This window comes from Arachis stenosperma, chromosome 3, assembly GCF_014773155.1.
Source record: "Arachis stenosperma cultivar V10309 chromosome 3, arast.V10309.gnm1.PFL2, whole genome shotgun sequence".
NCBI lineage: Eukaryota > Viridiplantae > Streptophyta > Magnoliopsida > Fabales > Fabaceae > Arachis > Arachis stenosperma.
Genome location: NC_080379.1, coordinates 170,080,349 through 170,101,956, shown reverse-complemented (window position 1 = coordinate 170,101,956; position 21,608 = coordinate 170,080,349). Strand labels below are relative to the sequence as shown.

Genomic DNA, 21,608 nt, shown 5'->3' with positions numbered 1-21,608 from the left:
AAGTGGATACTATTTAAAGACAAATGATTTCTTAGTTACCTTTTTCTTCTAGAACAACGAATTGAGTCTCGTTTATCATTGTAGAAGAAGATACCAAAAAAAATAAAAAAAGTGGAATTCATCAATTATTGGAAAACACAAATATAAATACTCTTTTTATTTTACAAAATAATGGTTGTTTTATACTTATTTAATACATAAAAAATTAATATACTTATATATAAATATATTAATTTTAAAGATAAAGTATATTTTTTTGTCCTTAAAATTTAGCAAAAATTTTAAAAATACTTTTAAATTTTATTTTGCTTCAATTTTATCCCAAAAATTTTCAATTTGCATCAAATATATCGTCGACGGCTAAATTTTTAAAAAATTTAAGACCAATCTAACAATATTACATAAAAATTATGCTTGATTTGTTTGTATTGATTGTAAAGAGGTTGTTCTTATGAAATTATTGTTGAATCAGTCTTAAATTTTTTAAAAATTACCTGTTAGGGATATATTTAATGCAAATAAAAATTTTTAGAACAAAATTAAAATAAAATAAAAAAGTCAAACTTCAAAGACAAAAAATTAGCTATTACGGATATTTTTTGAATTTTTTGTTAAATTTTAAAGACAAAAAATATATTTTATTCTAATTTTAATATATTAAAAAGTCAAACGACAATTATTTTAAAACGTATAAATTTAAATTACTTTCAATTCCAATACCCACGTGATGTTAAGTGGTATTAAATTTAGAATTTAACTAATTTATATTTTAAAAATATATTTAAAATATAATAATAAAAACTTTTTAATATTTTGTATGCATTTAATACATTAAAAATGTAAAAAAATTAATTTTACAATAATTTTTACAAAATATTTTTTATATATATATTTAACATATATTCTTAGGATATAAGTTCGTAAAACTCTTAAATCTAAAAATATTGCTAAAAAGTTATGATTAATCACTTAAAATAAAAATATTATTTATACATTAAATTAATTATTAAAATTAATTATTATATATTTATATATAAATATATATTATTTAATTTATTTTTAATATATATTTTATATGTTAATTTTATTTTATATTAATAATTAATTTTAATGTATATGTATCATGATTATTGAGCCTAAAATAGTGTGGTTTTTTTTTTTTCATTCAAAGGTAGAGTGTAACACTCGCAACAACATTTTGGCAAAATTTCTTGTTTCTAATATATATCAAAATAAAAATTCTTCTCAAAAGATATTTTAATAGAAGAATCTATCTATTTATTTATTTATTTTTATTATATAAAGTTGATACTATTTTTTTATATTGAATTTAAGCCATGTCTTTTTTTATAATATATACCATATTATCAATTTTAATAATTTGACAAAATTTAAAAATTAACTAATTAATTTTTAATAAAATATTTTTTAAAAAATTAAAATCACAACTCCCATAATTAAGTAAATTATTACATATTATTATTCAATAGAAACATAAAACACTAATTAAATATAATAAATATTTATATTAAAAATGTCATCATAATAATATTATCATATCAAATTTTAAGTTATAAAATATTCAAATTTTACTATTTGACCTACTTATATATCATATATAAGACTTTTACTACTATTATTTTATTTCACAAATTCATAATTCGTCTATGAAAAATATTTACACTAATAAATAAAAAGAAGTCTATTTACTTAAAATAAGTCTATTAGATGATTAGGTACAAAATAAAAATATTTATTACATTTTTAAAATAAATTTACAAAAAAAAATCTTATTACTTTTATTATTTATATCTATCTTTTTTATTATTTTGTAATATTTTACATATAATTATTTTTTAAGATCTTTATAATTATATTTGTTTCAATATGTTATTGGTTGTTGCTTTTGTAATAACTAAACAAATTAACTGTTAACAATTTTATTCATAAATTTTTAACTATGATTTACTAACACCAGAGGAAATACCTCTTCATATAACTCTTAAAAAAAATATGATACAAAAATTAAATGTTAACATTTTTTTTTACTCATTTTTAACTATAATTTACTAATATCACAAGAAACACCTTTTCATATAATTGTAAGAAAAATATGATGAACAAATTCAAACATTTCTTAAAAAAAAAGAGTCTATATCATAAAATTTTAAAAATAAAATATGCAAATAATTTTTATAAACCAATTAAGAGTATAATAAAAGTATTTTTTTTATTCACAATAATTGAGAATAAAATCAAAGAATTAGTTTTGATTATTTTTTAACACTATTTTGAGTTTGTATCACTTGAAATATTGTTTGATAGAGTGTGCTAAAAAAATATTAACATATATTTTTATTTTATGTTATTTAAATTATTTTTATTAAAAATAATGTATTCAATATATACACATACACATAATAAATATTCTAAAAAATTTTATTTTTATTATTATAAATGTCATTAAAAAACTGTATGCACTAAAAGAAGAAGAACAAATAAATATTAAAAAAATTTCACAAAAGATATAAAAAATAAAGTTTGTGCTACAACATAAAAAATTATTACAAATACAAATTATAAAAAAATTTCATCAAATTATACTTATCATAAATTTTTTTATCAAATTATAAATTACTAACTCAATAATTATTACGGCTTCAAAATTAAATTAAAGATCTTTACAGTATTTTTTGTGCTATTTGATAGAAAAGTAAAAAAATTATTAGATACAAGTGTCTTAAATTTAATGATATTCCAAGACAAAATGACAATAAAGTATTATCCTAATTTAAAAATTAGCCTTTTTACTTATATAAAATAAGGAGGATTCAAAATTACCAGAATCCTCTAAATCAATTTCTACTACGCGAATATCCTTTTCTTATTATTATATAATTTATTCCAAGACTTTATAGTTTAAGTTAATTATTAAAACATCGTAGATTGAGACGATTTAAGTTTGAACTTGGTAATTTAAAAGTATATAAATCATCCTAAAATACTGTGTTTTGATAGATAACTATATTTTGGTGGATAGAGTAACGTGTAAAAATTGAAAACATAAAACTGTGAGAGAATTTATGCCTTACTCTAACTCTCAACAATCTAAAATGATTTATTCCTTAAATAACCATCAAGACCATGAGACAATTAATGTGCGTGTGACAAACCTCATGATTTTGGAATGATTTATGATGTCAATAAATTTATAAATAAACGAGTATGGTATACATTGTCATGAAGTTAGAGTTTTGGAAGAGATAGCTTTGTGTCACACATATATCGCCTCCAGGTCTTGATGGTTATTTAAAACATAAATCGTCCCAAGTTTTGAAGATTAGAGTAAGACATACATAAATTGTCCTAGGGTCTGCGTTTTCAACTTTTATCCGTTACTCTCTCACCCTTCGACAATTTATAGTCATTTACCAAAACACAATACCTTAGGACGATTTACATGTTTTTGGATTATCAAATTCAAACATAAATCGTCTCAACTTGCGAAGTTTTGCTAGTAACTCTAACAACAAAACTCTGAAATGATTTATATAATAATAAGAAAATGATATTCATGTACCAAAAATTGATTTAGGGAATTCTAATAATTTTAAATCTTCTTTATTTTATATCGGTAAAAAAGTTTGAAAAATTTATACAATCTGACACTTATATTTAAAGTCAAAGTAAATGATTTTAACTTTAAAGAAGATAGTCAATAATATACTGTTATTAAAATATTTGTCCCAACAATAAATACTAAAACTCAACTCCTATTAAAACAAATAAAACAAATAATACTACAAAAATTTTAATTATTCAAAATATCATTTATATTGTTCATTGATTATAGAAACCAATTTCACCAACACTAATATTATTAGACCTATATGATATACCACTCAAGAGATTAAAGAAAAACTAATAAATTCAAGATACATATTTCGACAAAGAATATTTAAGCAACATTTTGAGAGTTGGTCAGGAGTGCCTGCAAGAAAGAAAAAAAAAGGTGGTTAATTGAATTTTTTTTTCTATTATCTAACATACATGGATCAAAAGTAAGGGTGAAAAAAGGTTAGACGGCCTATCAGGGGCTTGTAGTCTAGTGTGTATTTGGTCTGGCCTGATCTGATCTGTTATAAAAGAGGCACAGACTCAAACTCTTTTAAAAGCATTAATATATTAATATGTCAGATCCATACTCACTAATTAGTTTTATTGGCTTATCAGGCTTGTCTGGACATGTTAAAACATAAATAAATATATAAATAATTTTTTATTATTAACAAAATTATGAGATATTTTAAATTTATTATATTTTATTTTAAATATTTTTGTATTTTTTAAATAATATTTTTATTTTTATAAAAAAAATATCAGACCTTTTAACAGGTTTCAGACTAGGCCAGGTTGAATAATAGGCCAGACCTAGTAAGGTTAGGCTCAAGTCAATTAACTACATGACAGGCCAGGCTTTGCTCGCCAGACCCAAACTTGTTAAGAACAAAGCCTGGCCTAGCCTATTTTCACCCTAATAAAAAGAAATAACAGAATATTTGAGAGTCAAGAAGCAAGAGTAACGGATGTTATTGAAAGGTTGTGTATGAGTTACACAGAATGAAATGGTGTTCAACTCAATGTTTATTGTTAGCAATGCCGAAAATAATTATGGGTTGAGTTTCTTGTTTTTTGATTTTTAAAACTATTATTTGTACGTTGTATTTTGTATTTTATTGCTCCACTTTATTATTTTAAACTATTTTATTTAAAAAAAATGAAAAACATATATATAAAAATAGAATAAAATAGACAATAAAAAATAGATACCAATCAACAATTCAAAAAAATATGTATTCACAAAATTATATGACAGAAAAAAAAAACAACTCCAACAACAATGAAAATAAAAAAATAAACACTAATAAGAAGATAAAATTCGTCAACTAAAATAAAGATAAAAATAAAAATAATAAAAAAATATAATTTTATACAATTTTAACATAAAAAACTTTTACATTATAAAATATTTAAATAAAAAACGCACTAAATTTAATATTAATTTATATATTTTTTAATTAATTTTTAAAAAATACAATATTTATTAAAATATATTTTATATTATTATTAATTTATCATTCCATGGACAGCGCGAGTCTCGCCCTAGTAAAAAGCTAAAAATTAAATACGATATCTCAAATTAATCACTAATGGCTTAATATTGGTGAGGTTTAGGAAAATAGTAATAGTTTGCTTAATGAATGAAGGGCAAGTTGATATGTGTGTGTCATCATCACCATCCTCATGAGTCATCATTCCACAATCCACATAAGAGCATAGTCATATAGAGACATACACAATAACACATGACATATACTCATACACTCTCTCCCTCTCTTTAGGAAAGAACGAAACGCAACACAACACAACACAACACAACACAACACATTTCATTCCTTATTGTCACATCATTATTCCTTTCTTTCACTCTTCTCTCTCACCCACCCCACCACCGCATAAACTCTTTCAAAGAAGAACCACCACCATCACCATCATCACCACCACCACCCAAGCTTGAATACCGACCAAAGTTCTTCTCTTTACCTCATCTCCCATCAGTGGCCCTCACGATACTCAGAAGTTCACAATCAACGGCTCACAAAAAGCAGATAAAAAGAAAAGAGGGAGGGAAACAAAAAAAAAAAAACTGCTTTTTTGAGGGTTGGAGAGAGAGAAGAACGAAGTGAAGAATTCCAATTTGGACTTCTCTGTGAACCCTTTTTCAGCTTTTTGTCCAAGGATGGAAGTGGTGCCGTACCAGCTTTCTCGGTTGCCTTACCAGGATTCCCTCAAACTGCTTGAGGCTGATATACAGCACGCCAATGCTTTGTGAGTTTCTCTTTCATTTCCTCTAAAGTTTCTTTCTTTTTCATTGCTAGATTACTCTTTTTGCTTGTTTTGAGACAAATTAAAAGTGGGTTTTGTTTGTAGCGATAGAATTTCTTGCTTTTATCAAAGGATTTGGAAAATAAAATGAATCATCATCATCATCATCATCATCATCATCATCATCATCATCATCCTCACTTGATAAGAATCCACTTGTTTTCTTGTTTGTTAATTAAGTATGAATTCGGTGACTATCTAATTAAGGAATAAACAGTTGGTGGCTCTTGGGGGGTTATGGTTATTTGTGTTGTGCCCCTTTTACTGAATTTCAGTTGTGTGGTTCTGTGCCTTCTCTCTCTATATATATAGGGCTGCTGCAATTCCAAGAGCCAAAGGTGGGACTCTTCTCCAAATGAAATTGGTTTACAATCACTTGGCTCCTCTCCTTCTGTTGTTCTTGCAATGGATGGATTGTTCTTGCACATGCTTTCTACACAGTTATCTCAACTTGTTCCACATACTTGTGTACAAAGTGAGTTCCTTGAAATTTTCTTTAGAACTTTTATCTTTATCTTTTGTTTTGGTATGTGTCTGTCAAATGCTAATAATTGATACATGTGTTTTCCTGCTGTTGTTATTGGTGGTGCTTTTTTCTTTTACTGTACCAAAGGTTCATAATGATGGTAGATCAAGCATAACTTCTCATGCAAGGAAGGCAACCATAAGAGACTTTTATGGTGCGTGAACCTTTGACTTGCAAAAAAGTACCTTTTTCTCTTTTATTTATTCATTTCACCCACCAAAAGAGAAAAAAATAAAAAAAGTGTATGGCTGCCTTTATTAACTATTTCTTATTGATCTTTTTTGTGGTTGGAAATTGAACTTTAGCCGTTATTCTGCCGTCTCTCCAGCGGCTCCATGGAAGCTTGGATAACTTGGAGATTTGTAAGGAAGGACACTCTTGCAACAATGGCAACAAGATGATTGAAGGTGATAGGGAACTGATCAATGTTGATTTGGAAAGAGAAGATGAATGTGGAATTTGCTTAGAGCCATGCACCAAAATGGTTTTGCCTAATTGCTGTCATGCCATGTGTATCAAATGCTACCGCAAGTGGTAATAACTCGGTTATTCACCCTTAACAGCAAGGTTATCAAATTCTCGAGTTAACTCGTAGAGTTTTAGGATTCGCATTTACCTAAACTTGAACTCTACAAGTTTGCTGAATTCTCGAGTCTGATAACCTTGCTTAACAGATTATGTGCACAATTTGGTTTGTCTTTGTCATTTGTAACGGGGATGCTGAGCTTCCCAACCTGCAGGAACACACGGTCCGAGTCATGCCCGTTTTGCCGCGGCAGCTTAAGGAGAGTTAACTCTGAGGATCTATGGGTTCTGACCTGCAATGAGGATGTTGTTGATGCTGAAACTGTTTCAAAAGAGGACTTGCTGCGCTTCCATCTTTATATCAATAGCCTACCTAAAGATTACCCTGATGCACTATTTTTAATGTATTATGAATACTTAATTTGATTCAAAAGAAAAACAGCAAAGGGAAAAAAAAGAAGAAGAAAAATTGTACAGATAGGACATTCCGGAGTGCAAATGTGAATAGAGTCTGGTAAGAAATATTAATGATCATGTTCATTTCAGAAACAGCTTTTGCTGAGATCAATTTCTGGAATTTCACCCCTGAGGAAACCACTCTTGCCTGTGATGATATTGATATATCTCCATTGTAGAGTTACTATTATTACAAATAAATTGTTTGTGCTATTTGCACTAAAGTTGTATATTTGTATGCTATTTTAGTACTGGCTAATGTGCACAATTTGATTCAGACGGCTTTTTAACCAATGAACTATTTTTTCCGAAACTTAATCCTAAAATATCATTCTTTTGAATCTAATTACCTATGTGCCACTTTTTTTATATTATTATAATTAATTGTAGTTAAAAATAAAATAACAAATCAGTTATCATCTTAGCAAAATAGTGGTATTTAGATAATTAGTTTTAAAAGAGTGGTATTTTGATAATAAGCTTTAAAAAAGATGGCACGTTAGCGAAAAAGCTAATTCAAACTAATGACTGGCCTTATCTATGAAAACAATTAATATTAAAAAAATTATATATTATTATGTATTTAAAAAATGTAAACAATATTAAGGGTAAATAAATTAGTTAGATCTCATTTGAGGTCATTTGAAAATACGACTACTAAACTACTAATATATTTATATAATAATCCTTTCCCTACATGCAATGATATTTTATTTATGTCACTTTTTTTTTGGTAGAGTATTTATGTAACCTTTTTTTTTGGAGTATTTATGTAACTTTTTTTTTGTGGTCATATTTATGTAGCTTTAAAATTGCATTCAGGTCTGTATAGCCATGTCCAACTCCATTCATGGGATCTGCTTTGAGTGGGGGGAAAGGTCCACTTTGTGGCCCAACCCATGTCAAATGAGTATGACAAAGTTGAAGACATGGTTTGAAGTTTGAACTCGGGGGATATGCCAATGAGCCTTGGCTCTAGTGGCATTTCTCCCCCCTCCCCACCTCAAGGTCTAGGGTTCAAATTCTAGAAAATGCAATTGAGAAAAATTGTAAAAATATGTGAGGAGTGTGTGAGTGTGTTGTGTACCTAGAATTGGGAGTTGTCTAATCCATTGGAGTACCTAGGATTGGGGGTTGTCCAATCCACCGACCAAAAAAAAAAAAAAAACTCGGGGGATATGGTTTTTGTGTTATTCTCGAATACTGAAATGTGTGGTGCTGAACTTTGGAGTGATAGGTTACCCCTTCTTGCAGTGGGTGAGAAAGCCTTTTAAATTTTTTTTAACATCCTCGAAAAGCACCTCGCTCAAAGCGAGAAGAGTATTTTTGGTTTTTTCTAAATTAAATGATGACGAGTTTGTTCCAGTTGCAACGATTTTGGTTCTCTTTGAGTTTTTATTTTATGTAGGTAGTTGATTTTTTTATTTTTGCTTCAAATGAAACATATTTCAATATCTTTCAAAAGTAAATTTTTTATTATAATTTGTAGAATAAAGTTTATAAGTTAACTTCTTTATATCATGAGTATTCGAACCATTCCTTATGTTTTGACTAATTTGATCGTGGCAATTAGCAAATTGTGTAACTGTCTTGTTCATCTTATATCATCGTTTTTTACATGCAACTACTTTCTTGTCATGTCGGTGCAAAATTTTACACAGTAGGAGTTGTGAATTCAACTCCAAAATATTTTGCCCTTTTGATCGGTATCAACTATAGGGTCAGTTGAAACATTCAACCATACACTGATCAACATCTCATTCTCTTCCCAATATTTGTGTTGAATACTATCTTGCCTCCAATTTTTAATGTCATCATCATTAAGGTCGATAGCATCTAATCAACGAGAATTGACAAAATCTGAATATTGCGAATTTGGACTAGACTGTACTGGACTCTGAGAGGATGGGTTAGAAGAGTTACCACTCACCAACACCAGATGAGTTATGTCTCGATGAACTGCATTGAGTTAAAAACGGGAAGAATGTTGGAGTAACATTTCCGATAGAGGAGTTAAATATGGATGAAAATAGAAAATGTGGTGTGTTATGAATTTTGATTTTGTAGTTGGAATATAAGAAAGTGATTATTAAAGGAGCTTGAAAATTGAAATTATGAAGATTTTGTGAATTTGGATTTTAAAATGTATTTAGTAGTGTGAAGTTTTGATTTAGAATTTAAGAGTTTGAGTTTTGAGATGGTTGGGTATTTGGAGTTTGAGAAAAGTTTTGTAAGTAATTGAAAAAAGAGTTGAATTGGTTTAGATCCATTTTTTCAACCAAAAAATAATATCAGCAGAACTTTGATTTCGTAAACTTGAAAAAAAATGAAGAAGAATAGAAGAAAGTGTGAGGATAGAAGTGTATAGAGTAATAAAATATAAATTTATTAATAATAACAGTAATATAGTAACGGCTAGTTTTCAACGGTTAATTTTGCAACAACTAATTTTACAAAATTAATTAAAGTAATTAAAATGAATATAGTTAGTATTTTTTTACAATAATATTGATAAAATGTATAAATTCAAAAATAATTTAATATTAAAAAATATTAAAATAAATAATTTAAATTTGGTTAGTATTTAAAATTTTACAAATAAAAATAAATAATTCAACCAAAAATTATTTTATAATATTTAAAAACTATATTTATCTTTTATGTAAATAAATTTAATTAATTATAATTTAATATAACTAATTACTAAATAATTAATATAAATAGATATATAATTATTTAATATAATAAATTATTATAATTATTTATTAATTAATTATGATTTAGTTATTTAATATAATTATTTAATTAATTATGATTTTATATAAATATTTATTTTATAATAACTAATTAAATAATAAAATCATAAATAATTAATAAATAATTATATTAATTTATTATAATTATTAATAAATTAATTATAATTTAATTATTTAATATAATTATTTAATTAATTATAATTTTATATCATTATTTATTTTAAAAATAATTTGTCACATAAGAAGTTATTATTGGATATTGTTAGTCGTTATTCAAAAGAACTCTCTCCTCTAAAAAATTGTATGGAGATTCTCATTTCTTTCTCTCCAACAGTTAGTTCCCCTTTGTGTCAAGAAAAATGTAATGAAAACCAAACTATTAGAGTTACTTTTAGCAAGAAGAGTTTTCCTTTTTCATGTTATTATACTACTATATTTATTAATAGTATATTTATACTTTAATGTTAATACGTATAATCATTTTGACATTTGGTAATAATTTATTATAATAAAAATATGAATATTAATACATAATATTATTTTAGCATATAAAATAATATTTAATATTCATTATATTAATATAGATGTCATATTTTTAAAAGTTAATAATAATATATAATATTCACATTATTACACATATAATGTTAGATTAGATAACAATTATGGTCATGCTATACATTTACGTAATTTTCTATCCAAGTCTATTCAAGTTGGTCTAACACAAAAAGAAAATCCAATTCTATTAAATGAGCATGTATTCACGCACCCAAACCCTCAAAATGTTTAACATTTATTCACGCCTTCATTATGAAACAACGTTTCTTTTTGAACCTCAAAACCGCTACTGGAGAAGTTCAAATCTCTCTCAAAATCTCTCAAATCTCCATCATGTTCTGTGCAGAAATTGTTCCTACTCCAGAATTGCGTCAAGCTTTCAAAAGGAAGAAGAAAAAATAAACAAAAACAAGAACAGAGACTCCGCAAGGTATGAGAAAAATTGTCGTTATTATGTTCATTTAATTTCTCTCAAAACTCGCGTTTCACCTAGTTCGATTTAATGTTTAGTGGATTGAGTTGCTTCGTTTAGTAGATGGGCTTATTCTAAATCCATTTTTATTGCGTAACTAGGGCATACGAATAAAAAATGTATTGTTATTTTCTTTCTGTGATATATTGATCGGTTCATTGGTGTTGGTCATTTTGATTCACTTGATTGTTAGTGTATTTAGTTGAGTCATTGTGCATGCAGAAAAGTTTTTCTTGATGATTAAATGTTTATCATGTTTTATTAAGCACATGAATGTTGTTCGGTTCAGTGGAGTTGCTCATTTTGATTCACTTGATTGTTAGTGTGTTCATTTGAGTCCTTGTGCATGCAGAAATATTTTTCATGATGATTGAATGTTTATCATGTTTTATTCAATACGTGAATGTTGTTCGGTTTAGTAGAGTTGCTCATTTTGATTCACTTGATTGTTAGTGTGTTCAGTTGAGTCCTTGTGCATGTAGAAATATTTTTCTTTATGATTGAATGTTTGTCACGTTTTGTTCAGCACATGAATATTGTTCGGTTCAGTGGAGTTGCTCATTTTGATTCATTTGATTGTTAGTGTGTTCAGTTGAGTTCTTATGCATGCATAAATATTTTTCTTGATGAATGAATGTTTATCACGTTTTATTCAGCACATGAATGTTGTTCGATTCAGTGGAGTTGCTCATTTTGATTCACTTGATTAAAATGTGCATGCTTGTGCTTGTTAGTATATTAAGTGAATTATTGACCAAATTTTTTTATCCTTACAGCAAAAATGAAGAAGACAATTGTGACAAAGAAGGAGAAGCCGCGCTATAACGTAAGCATATGTACAAAATAAGAAACCAAGTGATTCAAGCATCTGAAACAATAAGACTCCCGAAGCCATTTACTACCCTCTCTGGCTGTTATTGTAAATTGTCATATCAGGATTTAGATAGTAAGCTTATACTTTGTTTGACTGGTTGTAATTAACATTATTTTGTTTAACTCGTTTAAAAAAGCAAACACAACTTCTTTGAATGTATATATGTGAATATTAATGTAAATATTATTGAAAATCTAATGTTAATGTATATATCTGATTTAAGATGGATTAGTTCTTGTCTTGTCGGTCTGAGATGTTAATGTATATATTTATTGGAACTGTCTGGCTGCTGTTTTGTTTCAGGTTCACAGTGAATAAAAATCAGAGTATTTATTAAACATTAATAGCCCAAAAAATCCAAATGAACCGAAATTAATACACTGGATGGACCGAAAAAGTGCATATATCACTATTAAAAAATGTTTCTATTAGTATTCAATTTCAAAACAGCTTTCTGCATAATGAACCGAACACATTATTAAGGTGAATCAACTATATAGTACTAAATGAACGGAACATTATCCATTATATAAAATCAAATTCAAAACAGCTTTCTGCATAATAAACCGAAGACGTTATTAAGGTGAATCAACTGTATAGTACTAAATGAACAAAACATTATCCAGTATATAAAATCAAATTCAAAACACCTGTGTCTACCATTTAGAGATTATCAATTCAATTCAATTCAAAATACCTGTGTACATTCAATTCAATTCAATTCAATTTAGCAATTGCATTCCATTCAATTCGATTCAAAAAATAATCTAAAAGCGTGCTTGGTTGGACTTTGAGAGAAATAAATTTATGAATCTAATACAAAAGACTGGGCCTTCAAAATTTCATCTGGAGATGTTAAAGCATTTTACTTATTGGGAAGCTTGAAAAAGAATAGCAACACAACAAAATTCAATGAGAATAACGTGGCACAACTCATAAAAACTAATTACTTTGACACACTTGCTTCTTGTGTGCATATAACAGAGATTATTTGCAATAAACTAGTGGATCACTTATAATGGAGACTTGGGAGAAAAGATATATATTTGCAATAAACAGTTTTCTGCATAATGAACCGAACACGTCATTATGGTGAAATAATTGTATAGTACTAAATGAATAGAGCATTATCCATTATATAAAATCAAATTCAAACAGCTTTCTACATAATGAACCGAACACGTTATCATGGTGAAACAATTGTATAGTACTAAATGAGTGGAATATTATTCATTATATAAAATCAAATTCAAACAGCTTTTTGCAGAATGAACCGAACACATTATTATGATGAAACAATTGTATAATACTGAATGAACGAAACATTTTTCATTATATAAGTTCAAAACACCTGTGTCTACAATTGAGAGATTATCAATTCAATTCAGAACATATGCGTACATTCAATTCAATTCAATTCAATTCAATTTAACAATTGCATTCTATTCAATTCGATTAAAAAGAATTCAAACCATGTCCACTTGATTCGTTTCAGAAGAATAATCCAAAATGTCTCATTCAACTGATTTGAAGTTGAATCATTCATTATGTTGATAGAATATTGAAATCTAAAAACGAAAAAGATAAATCCACAAAATCGAAAAAGAAAATGAAAAAGAATAGGAAGAAGAAGGATGAGCAGCAGAGAACAACAACGAGCAGAAGAAAAGAAAAAAAAGAACGACGAGCAGCAGAAATTGCATATCCGAAAATTATAATGCAAACCGTTAACGTTGAAGAAGAGAAGAGGAAGAAGAATGTTTACGTTGAAGAAGAGGTTTATCTGTTACGTTGATAGGAAAGAGAGAGGGACACGGTATATTTCACGTATCTTGGGAGAGAGGGAGGCACATTAACGAAAAATGTTTGGATGACTTGGATAGGTATTTTATATGGATGTGGAACATTATTGTAACAATTATTAGTAATAAAAAATAAAAAAATGTTGCGCCGTCATTAAAAAAATTATACATATTACCTACAAATATTAATATTTAAGATATATACGTACTGAGATAATTATTGTAATAATATTAATATTATCATTAGTAATAACATTAATATAATAGTATGCATGAAGGGGTGTCTGCCTTTGGTTTTTCCTTTTTCGCTAGTCACGGGTTACTAATTGTAAATGGTTAAGCACTGACTCCGAGACGCCTATTGTTTTTCTCGTTTTTCGCCGTCTGCAAAATGTCATCATAGGTCTCTTGTGTATTGTGAGAAAGTTTAATTACTTTGTAGATATCTATAATTTTACTAAATTTTTAATTAATTTTCTATATTTTTTATATATACTTATTTTCCACCTATAATAGATTCATATCTTTTTTGAGATTTCTCTTTTTTCATATCTCTTCTACTCTTTTCTATTTTCCTCTTATACAACTTGTGAAGATTCAAGAGGTGCTATGATAAGAACCTCACAATCTGTAGCACTAGTGGATAGTGATTATGAAGATGCAGCAACAGTGTAGTGGGGAGTACGTGATTGTAAAGATGTAGCAGCAGAGGTTGTTGTTCGGTGAGAAGATGCAGCAATAATCCTTTCTCAATTTCTTTTTCTGCCCCTACCTATTCTAATCTGCATTCTTTTCTCAGATCTACGAACATTTACACAAAATTCTTTTTAAATAATTTAACATAAATTAATCGAAAGAGATAAAAGACATGACAATATGACAATACAATAAAAGATTGTAATGATAAATATAATTAAAAGGTGAAAAGATGAAAAAAAATAACAATCTACTACATTCAACAAATCCATAATAATGTAACTTGCAAAAAAACAAATTTTAATTAGAAATACATATTTAATGGACCAATCCATCAAATATATGAACATCAATAAAGTACTCCGCAAGCATGATTTGATACAAAAGGTTTACAACAAATGTAAATCTTAATATAACGACAGTTGATAACTAACTAAAAGAAAAAAGAAGGAAAAATAAAAAAGGAAATAGAGTTGACTAGTTTTTCATGAACATAGAAGGAACCGAAAATAAGAAGAATGGTAATAGAAAAATAGAAGTCGGGTTTGGCTTCTTAACTATATCCAATTTGTTGCTGCTAATGCTGAGGAGGTTGGTAATTTGCATACCCTGGATAGCTTTCATACATATCAGGGTCCTGTCCATAACCATAATTTTCATAACATCCTGCTAACATGTCCACAACTCATGAGGGTTAGCCAATATAAACTACCAAATCTAAATAATCTAAAATATGCTGATTGCACTCCTCATTGTACTCTTGAGGTACAAGCATCTCACGTGTTACAACAAACAGAACATAAATGAAAAGACGATTAACAATAAATTAAAAAAATAAAATAACATGAAGCAAAAGCAGCGAGCATTCCTTTTCAAATCAAAATAAGAGTAGTTGAAAATGTTTCTCTGCTTAACAATGAGAGGCATCCTATTGGCCAAACTAAATTAGTGCCTATTCAACATCATGCTGCCAGCATTTGACTACAAAAGACATCACTTAAAATATGTGTAGTTGCCTAAGCCTTTTTATGAACACATCAACTGGCAGTAATAGAACATTTTCAAATATATTCATGCTTGTTAATACAAATAGAATATATTGACATCATGAAATAAACACATCTCACGCTGAGATTAATTAGCTTGCCTATATCTTATCTTGGACGGAATAAACAGTTTTAAATAAGACCCAAAATTTTGTATACTTAAACCAAAAATCCAAAGGACTCCCAAACTTAATGTTCCAATATTGAGAACCTTAATATTGATACAGTGACACTGATATAAGGTCTTGAACAGTCAAATTTACATTTTACCTGTTTTTCGTCAATAATGAAACAAGGAAATTGACATTGAGTTGTACATTCTGGAATATTTGTTTCTCCTCCATTGAGCAATTTCCAACAGCAATAACCATGCAAAGAACTTTCTTAAGTTGAAACTTCACCATTGCTTTTGTTTCATTGACTTTTGACTCTACGGATTCCTGATATGTCACTAATGTTGGAAACTTACCTGCATGGATGGGTTCATATAGTCAATTAATCATATACAGAATAACATATTATAATCCAAAATCGCAAACATAAATTTTCAATCCATTGTAGCCTTGTTAAAAATAAAAAAGGTAAGAAGAAAATGTGAAATGCTGCTTGAGGAACAATCAATGAGATTGTAGAGTCCCTTCAAAAGGCCTATCTCAAAGAATCCTAAAGTTAATTGATTCCGATTGCTATCCGCCCCTAACTAAACCACATATGAAATTGATTATTTTCAGTGATACTCAAACAGGCATAGGTTACATTACTTAGTTAAGAATTTCGCTCTACCATGCGATGGCGGACGACCCATGGAGGAAGCAGGTGAGCAATGATGGCAATGGCGCACGACGGGAGGGACGACGTGCACTGACTACGACATGAGAACGCAACGGACAATGAGCACTAAAAACGCAGCTAGACAGGAAGAACTAGGGTTAGGACTCTGACCTTGGGACATAATACAAATGCTTCTTTTAGTATTTTAGAAATATATAGATTTATTTAATTAGATGTTTTATTTTAATTAGATGTTTTATTTTAATAATAAAAATATTCGTTTTTCTAATAAAATATTTTATTATTTTAAATGTGTTTTTATGGTATAGGTTAAATTAAAAAAAAAATTTATGATATAAAGACTCCATTACAAAAAATATAAGATTTTAACTAAAAATTTGATAAAATTATAAGGATTTATAGAGTAATTAAATTTTATAAAAAATTGTGTTACCAAAGACACCTCCAATTTAGGAGTGGCAAACAGTAGAGTATGATAGGATTTGGAGTCAACCCTAATTTTATCTGCGGGTTGAAAATATCTCAATTCTAACTCGTTCTTAACTTACGGGTACTCGATCTTACTCGCGGGTTACAAAAAAAATACATTATTATATAACTTTATGATAATTTAAAATATAACGGACTTTTATCTAAAAAAAATATTAAATTATTAATTAATGATCTTCTTTTAGTGGCTAATGATCTTTTACATTTAATGAAAGGTCTTTAGTTCAACATCTATTTGAAACATATTTTTATATAAATATATAGGGTGTGAGTTAGTCAGGTACAGTTGAGGCTCAACCCACACCCTATCTGACCCGCACAAGAACCCTACCCATTCCCTATCTATCTGCTGGGAATCGGGTTGATAACTCTACCTGACCGGATGGAGTCGAATTGGATACCCACCTGCTTTTCATCAGTCACGAATACGTGTTATACATCTTTTGATATGAAATTATATCAAACATTTTTTATTTTAAAAGGCATAATTTACGATCATAATAAATTAGAATATAATTTTCTATCCTAATAATAAATATACAAAGAGTACTTCTTGAGTACTGTATCTCTACTTAATTATAAAAATATTATTAATATAATATTTTTATTAATAGTATATCATCAAAAAATAGATGATATAAAAAATAATAAAAAATAATTTGTTAGTTTGTATCTATTTTTTATTATTAAAGTCTCATTTTAATAAATAAAAAAGTTAAGTCGTTTTATCTTTTTCTTATTTCTTATTCTTATTTGATTCATGGCAAATTATTCATGAAGCTTCTATCAATAGCTCCATTCATGGAGGTCCTGAATCATGTTGATGTTTTTAATTTGGCCACCTTGTAGACTCGTTTGATGTTCACATTTTCCACATATTGGTTCTTATATTTAGATTTGCACATGGTAATTTTTTCAATCCAGCTCAAATAAAAACATTACACTTGTTTATTTTACACCAAAATATTCACTTAAAAAAAGAGGAATGGAGAGCGGAATGCTTAAACAACCTCCACCTCCGTCAACCTCAGAAGTTGCAAATGTCACCACTCTAGCTTCTTTGACCACCAGCACCCGCGATTCCTGACCGACACTGGTTGCAATGCTACAAGTGTTTTAGCTTGCCACATCAACTTTTAATTTGTTACACCAGTATTAAATATTTAATAAAATAAATAAATAACAAAGACTAAAATATAAAAAATAAATATTTCATGGAGACAAAAAAAATTTATTTAAGCAATATTTTGTTATTTGATATCTCTAATGTTATAATTTTTTTAATTTTTTAATTTTAAGATCATGTTAAATTATTAAAAAAGTTAGATATTTGAAAGCATATTATAATTGAAAGAATTTATTTTTTTTTTTCAACTAAAGTCTATCGAGTAATAGCAACTCTCTAATTTCTAATAAGATAAAGGTTACAAGGTGATTTTTGTATATAGAGACCAAAACTGTGAAATTTTATGTATATTTGACTATTGGTTGTTATCAAATTCTAAAGGTCTAATTAAAATAAAATATTTTATTTAAATTTAAATAAAAATAATTAATGTGATTATAATTAATTATATGTATAGTTTATAAATAAATTAAAAAATTATAATTTTTTAAAATCTAAAAAAATTCATATTATACATTTACATTTAATTCACATGACTGAAAAATGTTGTTTTTCAAGTCTCCCTCTTTTTCTAACCAATATATATGGTCTTATTAATAACGAAAGAGCAGAAATTTTTAATACAAAAGATAAGATTTTGAAAATTTCAATAATAATAAATACATAAAATAATTTATTTTCTCAATAAAAGTTTTCTATATTAGTGTTTTAAGACCTCTATTATATTATTTAGGTGTTAAGATTTGTACTATTTTTTTGTTAAAATCATCTAAAATTCGCTGAATTTTAAGACATCTTACAAATTTAAAGATTATTTTCATTTGTTGTAATAAAGTCTATTTCTTAAAAATAATTTTTGATAATCCATAACTTTAAAATATTATAAATTCAAATATAAGGAAGAATATGTTTATACTAAAGGTAAATTTGACAAATTTATACTGCCCACTAATTTTTTATTTATAAATTTACCAACTTAATTAAAAAATCTAAAACTCTACCTTTAAGAAATTAATTAGAATATAATTAAGAAGATATTTAAAAATATTGATCATTTTCCATTTTAGTTGACCGATCATACATTAAGTGGATTCTCAAAATATTATTTACTAGATTGGTATCTTATCAATGGTTTGTGAGATGGGGTTGGTCAAATTGTTTATTTGAGTGATATGATTTAAGTCTCACAATTTTTATATCAAAATAAATTATAGTCAAATAAATATTATTTAAATTTTATGGTTTAAATTTATTTTTAAATAAAAAATTATTTTAAAAGATATAAATTTAAATAATTTTTTATATTATTTTATAATTTTATTTTAAATATATACATAAAAATGTTAATTTTATATTTTTTAATATTTTTTACATCGTATTTCTTTTTTAATATTTTCAATACTTTTATTTTTAGTATTATTTTATAATATAATTTTTTACTAATTATGATTTTACTATTATTTACAGTTAATTTTTTTTGTTTAATTTGTCTTTTTTTAGTAAAATCAGTAATTGATATTATAAAAAAATTACAGTACACAAGAATTATAATGACAAAATTTATAAAGCTAAATAAAAATAGAATTTATATTTTTTTATTATTTTCAATATTCTTTTATTTAGTATTATTTTAGATTATAATTTTTTATTATTTTATGGTTAGTTTTTTTATTTAATTTACTCTTTTTAGTGGGATTAATAACTTTTTACGGTATATTAGTTTTTTTGTGGTTTTCAAGGAAAAATAAAGAGTAGAATTATAAAAAGATATATAAATTTCCTTAGTTAATAACTCAATAGTGAGAAGTGAAGACAGACCTGAATGTGTTTTTCATGGTTCAACAAAACAGAACGTTAATCATTTGGAAACGTGCAATTCTCAATTTGTTGATTCCATTACAAGACGCGTCATCATATTTCAGCAAGAATTGATCAAAATACAACACAAAAATATAATCAAATTTTGGTAAAAGCATTATACTTGAAATTAAATTCCACATAAAACATAATCCATGCATGTATGCTAATAATTGAAAAAGATTCTCATCTTTTAATTCATTTACAAATTAAACTAGAAATTCAAGATAAGCAAAATATAATAAAGAGCTTATTGATGAAATTACAGTATTCCACCCATGGAACTAGTGGCGGAAATTTGGGGCAAAATATAGCTATAGTTGATGCTAATTACTAATTAAGAATTAATCATTACCATTATATCATTGATCTTCTCCTCTTGATTTTAGAAAGATGGTTATCCACAGTGGTTCCCATCACCACAGGTTCATGTGAAAGAAGCATCATGGACTCAACTGTCTCCAACATAGTAAGACGCTCCCTCACCCTCCTTTTCAGTTCACTCAATTCACCAATCTCACACCATTTCTTCCCTCCCTCAACAACCTCTTTGATAGCCTTTTCACGCGCCGCGCCCACTTTTTCCTCCACGCGCACCTGTTCCACAGTCTCCTTGAACAAATGGTCCAAGGTGTCTGGATCAGCACCACCATCATTATCATCGCTGCTGTCCTCGTCATCATCGCCTCCACCACGCCGCTCAGGGTTTTGGATGAGGAACTTGGCGACGACAGCGTCGACGGTGGGGTGGGCGAAGGAGTAAGGCTTGTTTCCCGGAGAGAAGACCACAATAGCAACCTCGGATCCGCAGAGAATAGAAAGTTCGTTGGCTTTCTTGAAAAGACCGGTTCTTCGTTTGGAGAATGTGACCTGCCTTGTGTTGGTGTCTTTCACCATCTTAATCTCGATCTTACGGCGACCCATGCCTGATGATGGTGACAGTGATTACTAAAGAAAGAAGAAAGTGATGGGAATGTGTATGGAAAACGAGGATAGGCATGTATGTGATTATTATTGTTGTGAACAGCACACTCATTTATAATGTAAACTAACACTTTTTCTAATTATTTTTTTATTCATTTGCTTGGAATTTCTTTTTGTTTTTGCTTATGGACATAAATTTCAGTTTATGGAAAGGTATTAAATCATTAATAGAAACCTTTTTTCGATTTGAAAATTGTGAAGCTAGCACAGTAATACTAAATATGGATGGGGCATGCTTTCCTTTTTTGGAATCACTCATACGAAAAAATCTAAACTTTAACTAAAAAAAATTATTCTTACATTAAAATCAATCACCAATATATTTATATATAAATATACTAATATATTTATATAAATATATGTTAACATATATAATTTAATTTATTTTCAGTGTATATTTATATTTTAACATATACTTTATATTAGTGACTGACTTTGGTGGTTAATTTTAATAAACACGTAATATAATTATTTCATCTTATTATAGTAAATATTTTGAAAACACCAAAAAAATATTAGAATATAATAAAATAAATGTTATTTAAATTACATTATTTGAAATTATTTTTAAATAAAAAATTATTAAAAACATAAATTTGAATCATTTTTTATATTAGTACTTTTTTAAATATTTTATTTTTAATATTATTTTAGAATATAATTTTTTTACTAATTATGATTCTATTATTACTTACTGTCAATTTTT

The 21,608-nt window shown here is 27.1% G+C and overlaps 2 protein-coding genes across 2 annotated transcripts; one reads left to right on the top strand and one right to left on the bottom strand.

Annotated features, from left to right (window-relative positions):
• The first annotated feature begins 5,377 nt into the window (after positions 1 to 5,377).
• LOC130967458 (E3 ubiquitin-protein ligase AIRP2-like) lies at positions 5,378 to 7,696 on the top strand. The gene is made up of 5 exons (XM_057892316.1): positions 5,378 to 5,889; positions 6,259 to 6,421; positions 6,560 to 6,626; positions 6,778 to 7,006; positions 7,213 to 7,696. The coding sequence occupies exons 1-5, from the start codon at positions 5,801 to 5,803 to the stop codon at positions 7,421 to 7,423; spliced, it is 759 nt and encodes a 252-aa protein (XP_057748299.1). The 5' UTR covers positions 5,378 to 5,800; the 3' UTR covers positions 7,424 to 7,696.
• A 12,579-nt stretch (positions 7,697 to 20,275) lies between these two features.
• On the bottom strand, positions 20,276 to 20,842 carry LOC130967300 (agamous-like MADS-box protein AGL29). The gene has a single exon (XM_057892117.1). It carries the CDS (start codon positions 20,840 to 20,842, stop codon positions 20,276 to 20,278), a length of 567 nt encoding a protein of 188 aa, XP_057748100.1.
• Between the last annotated feature and the right edge of the window lie 766 nt (positions 20,843 to 21,608).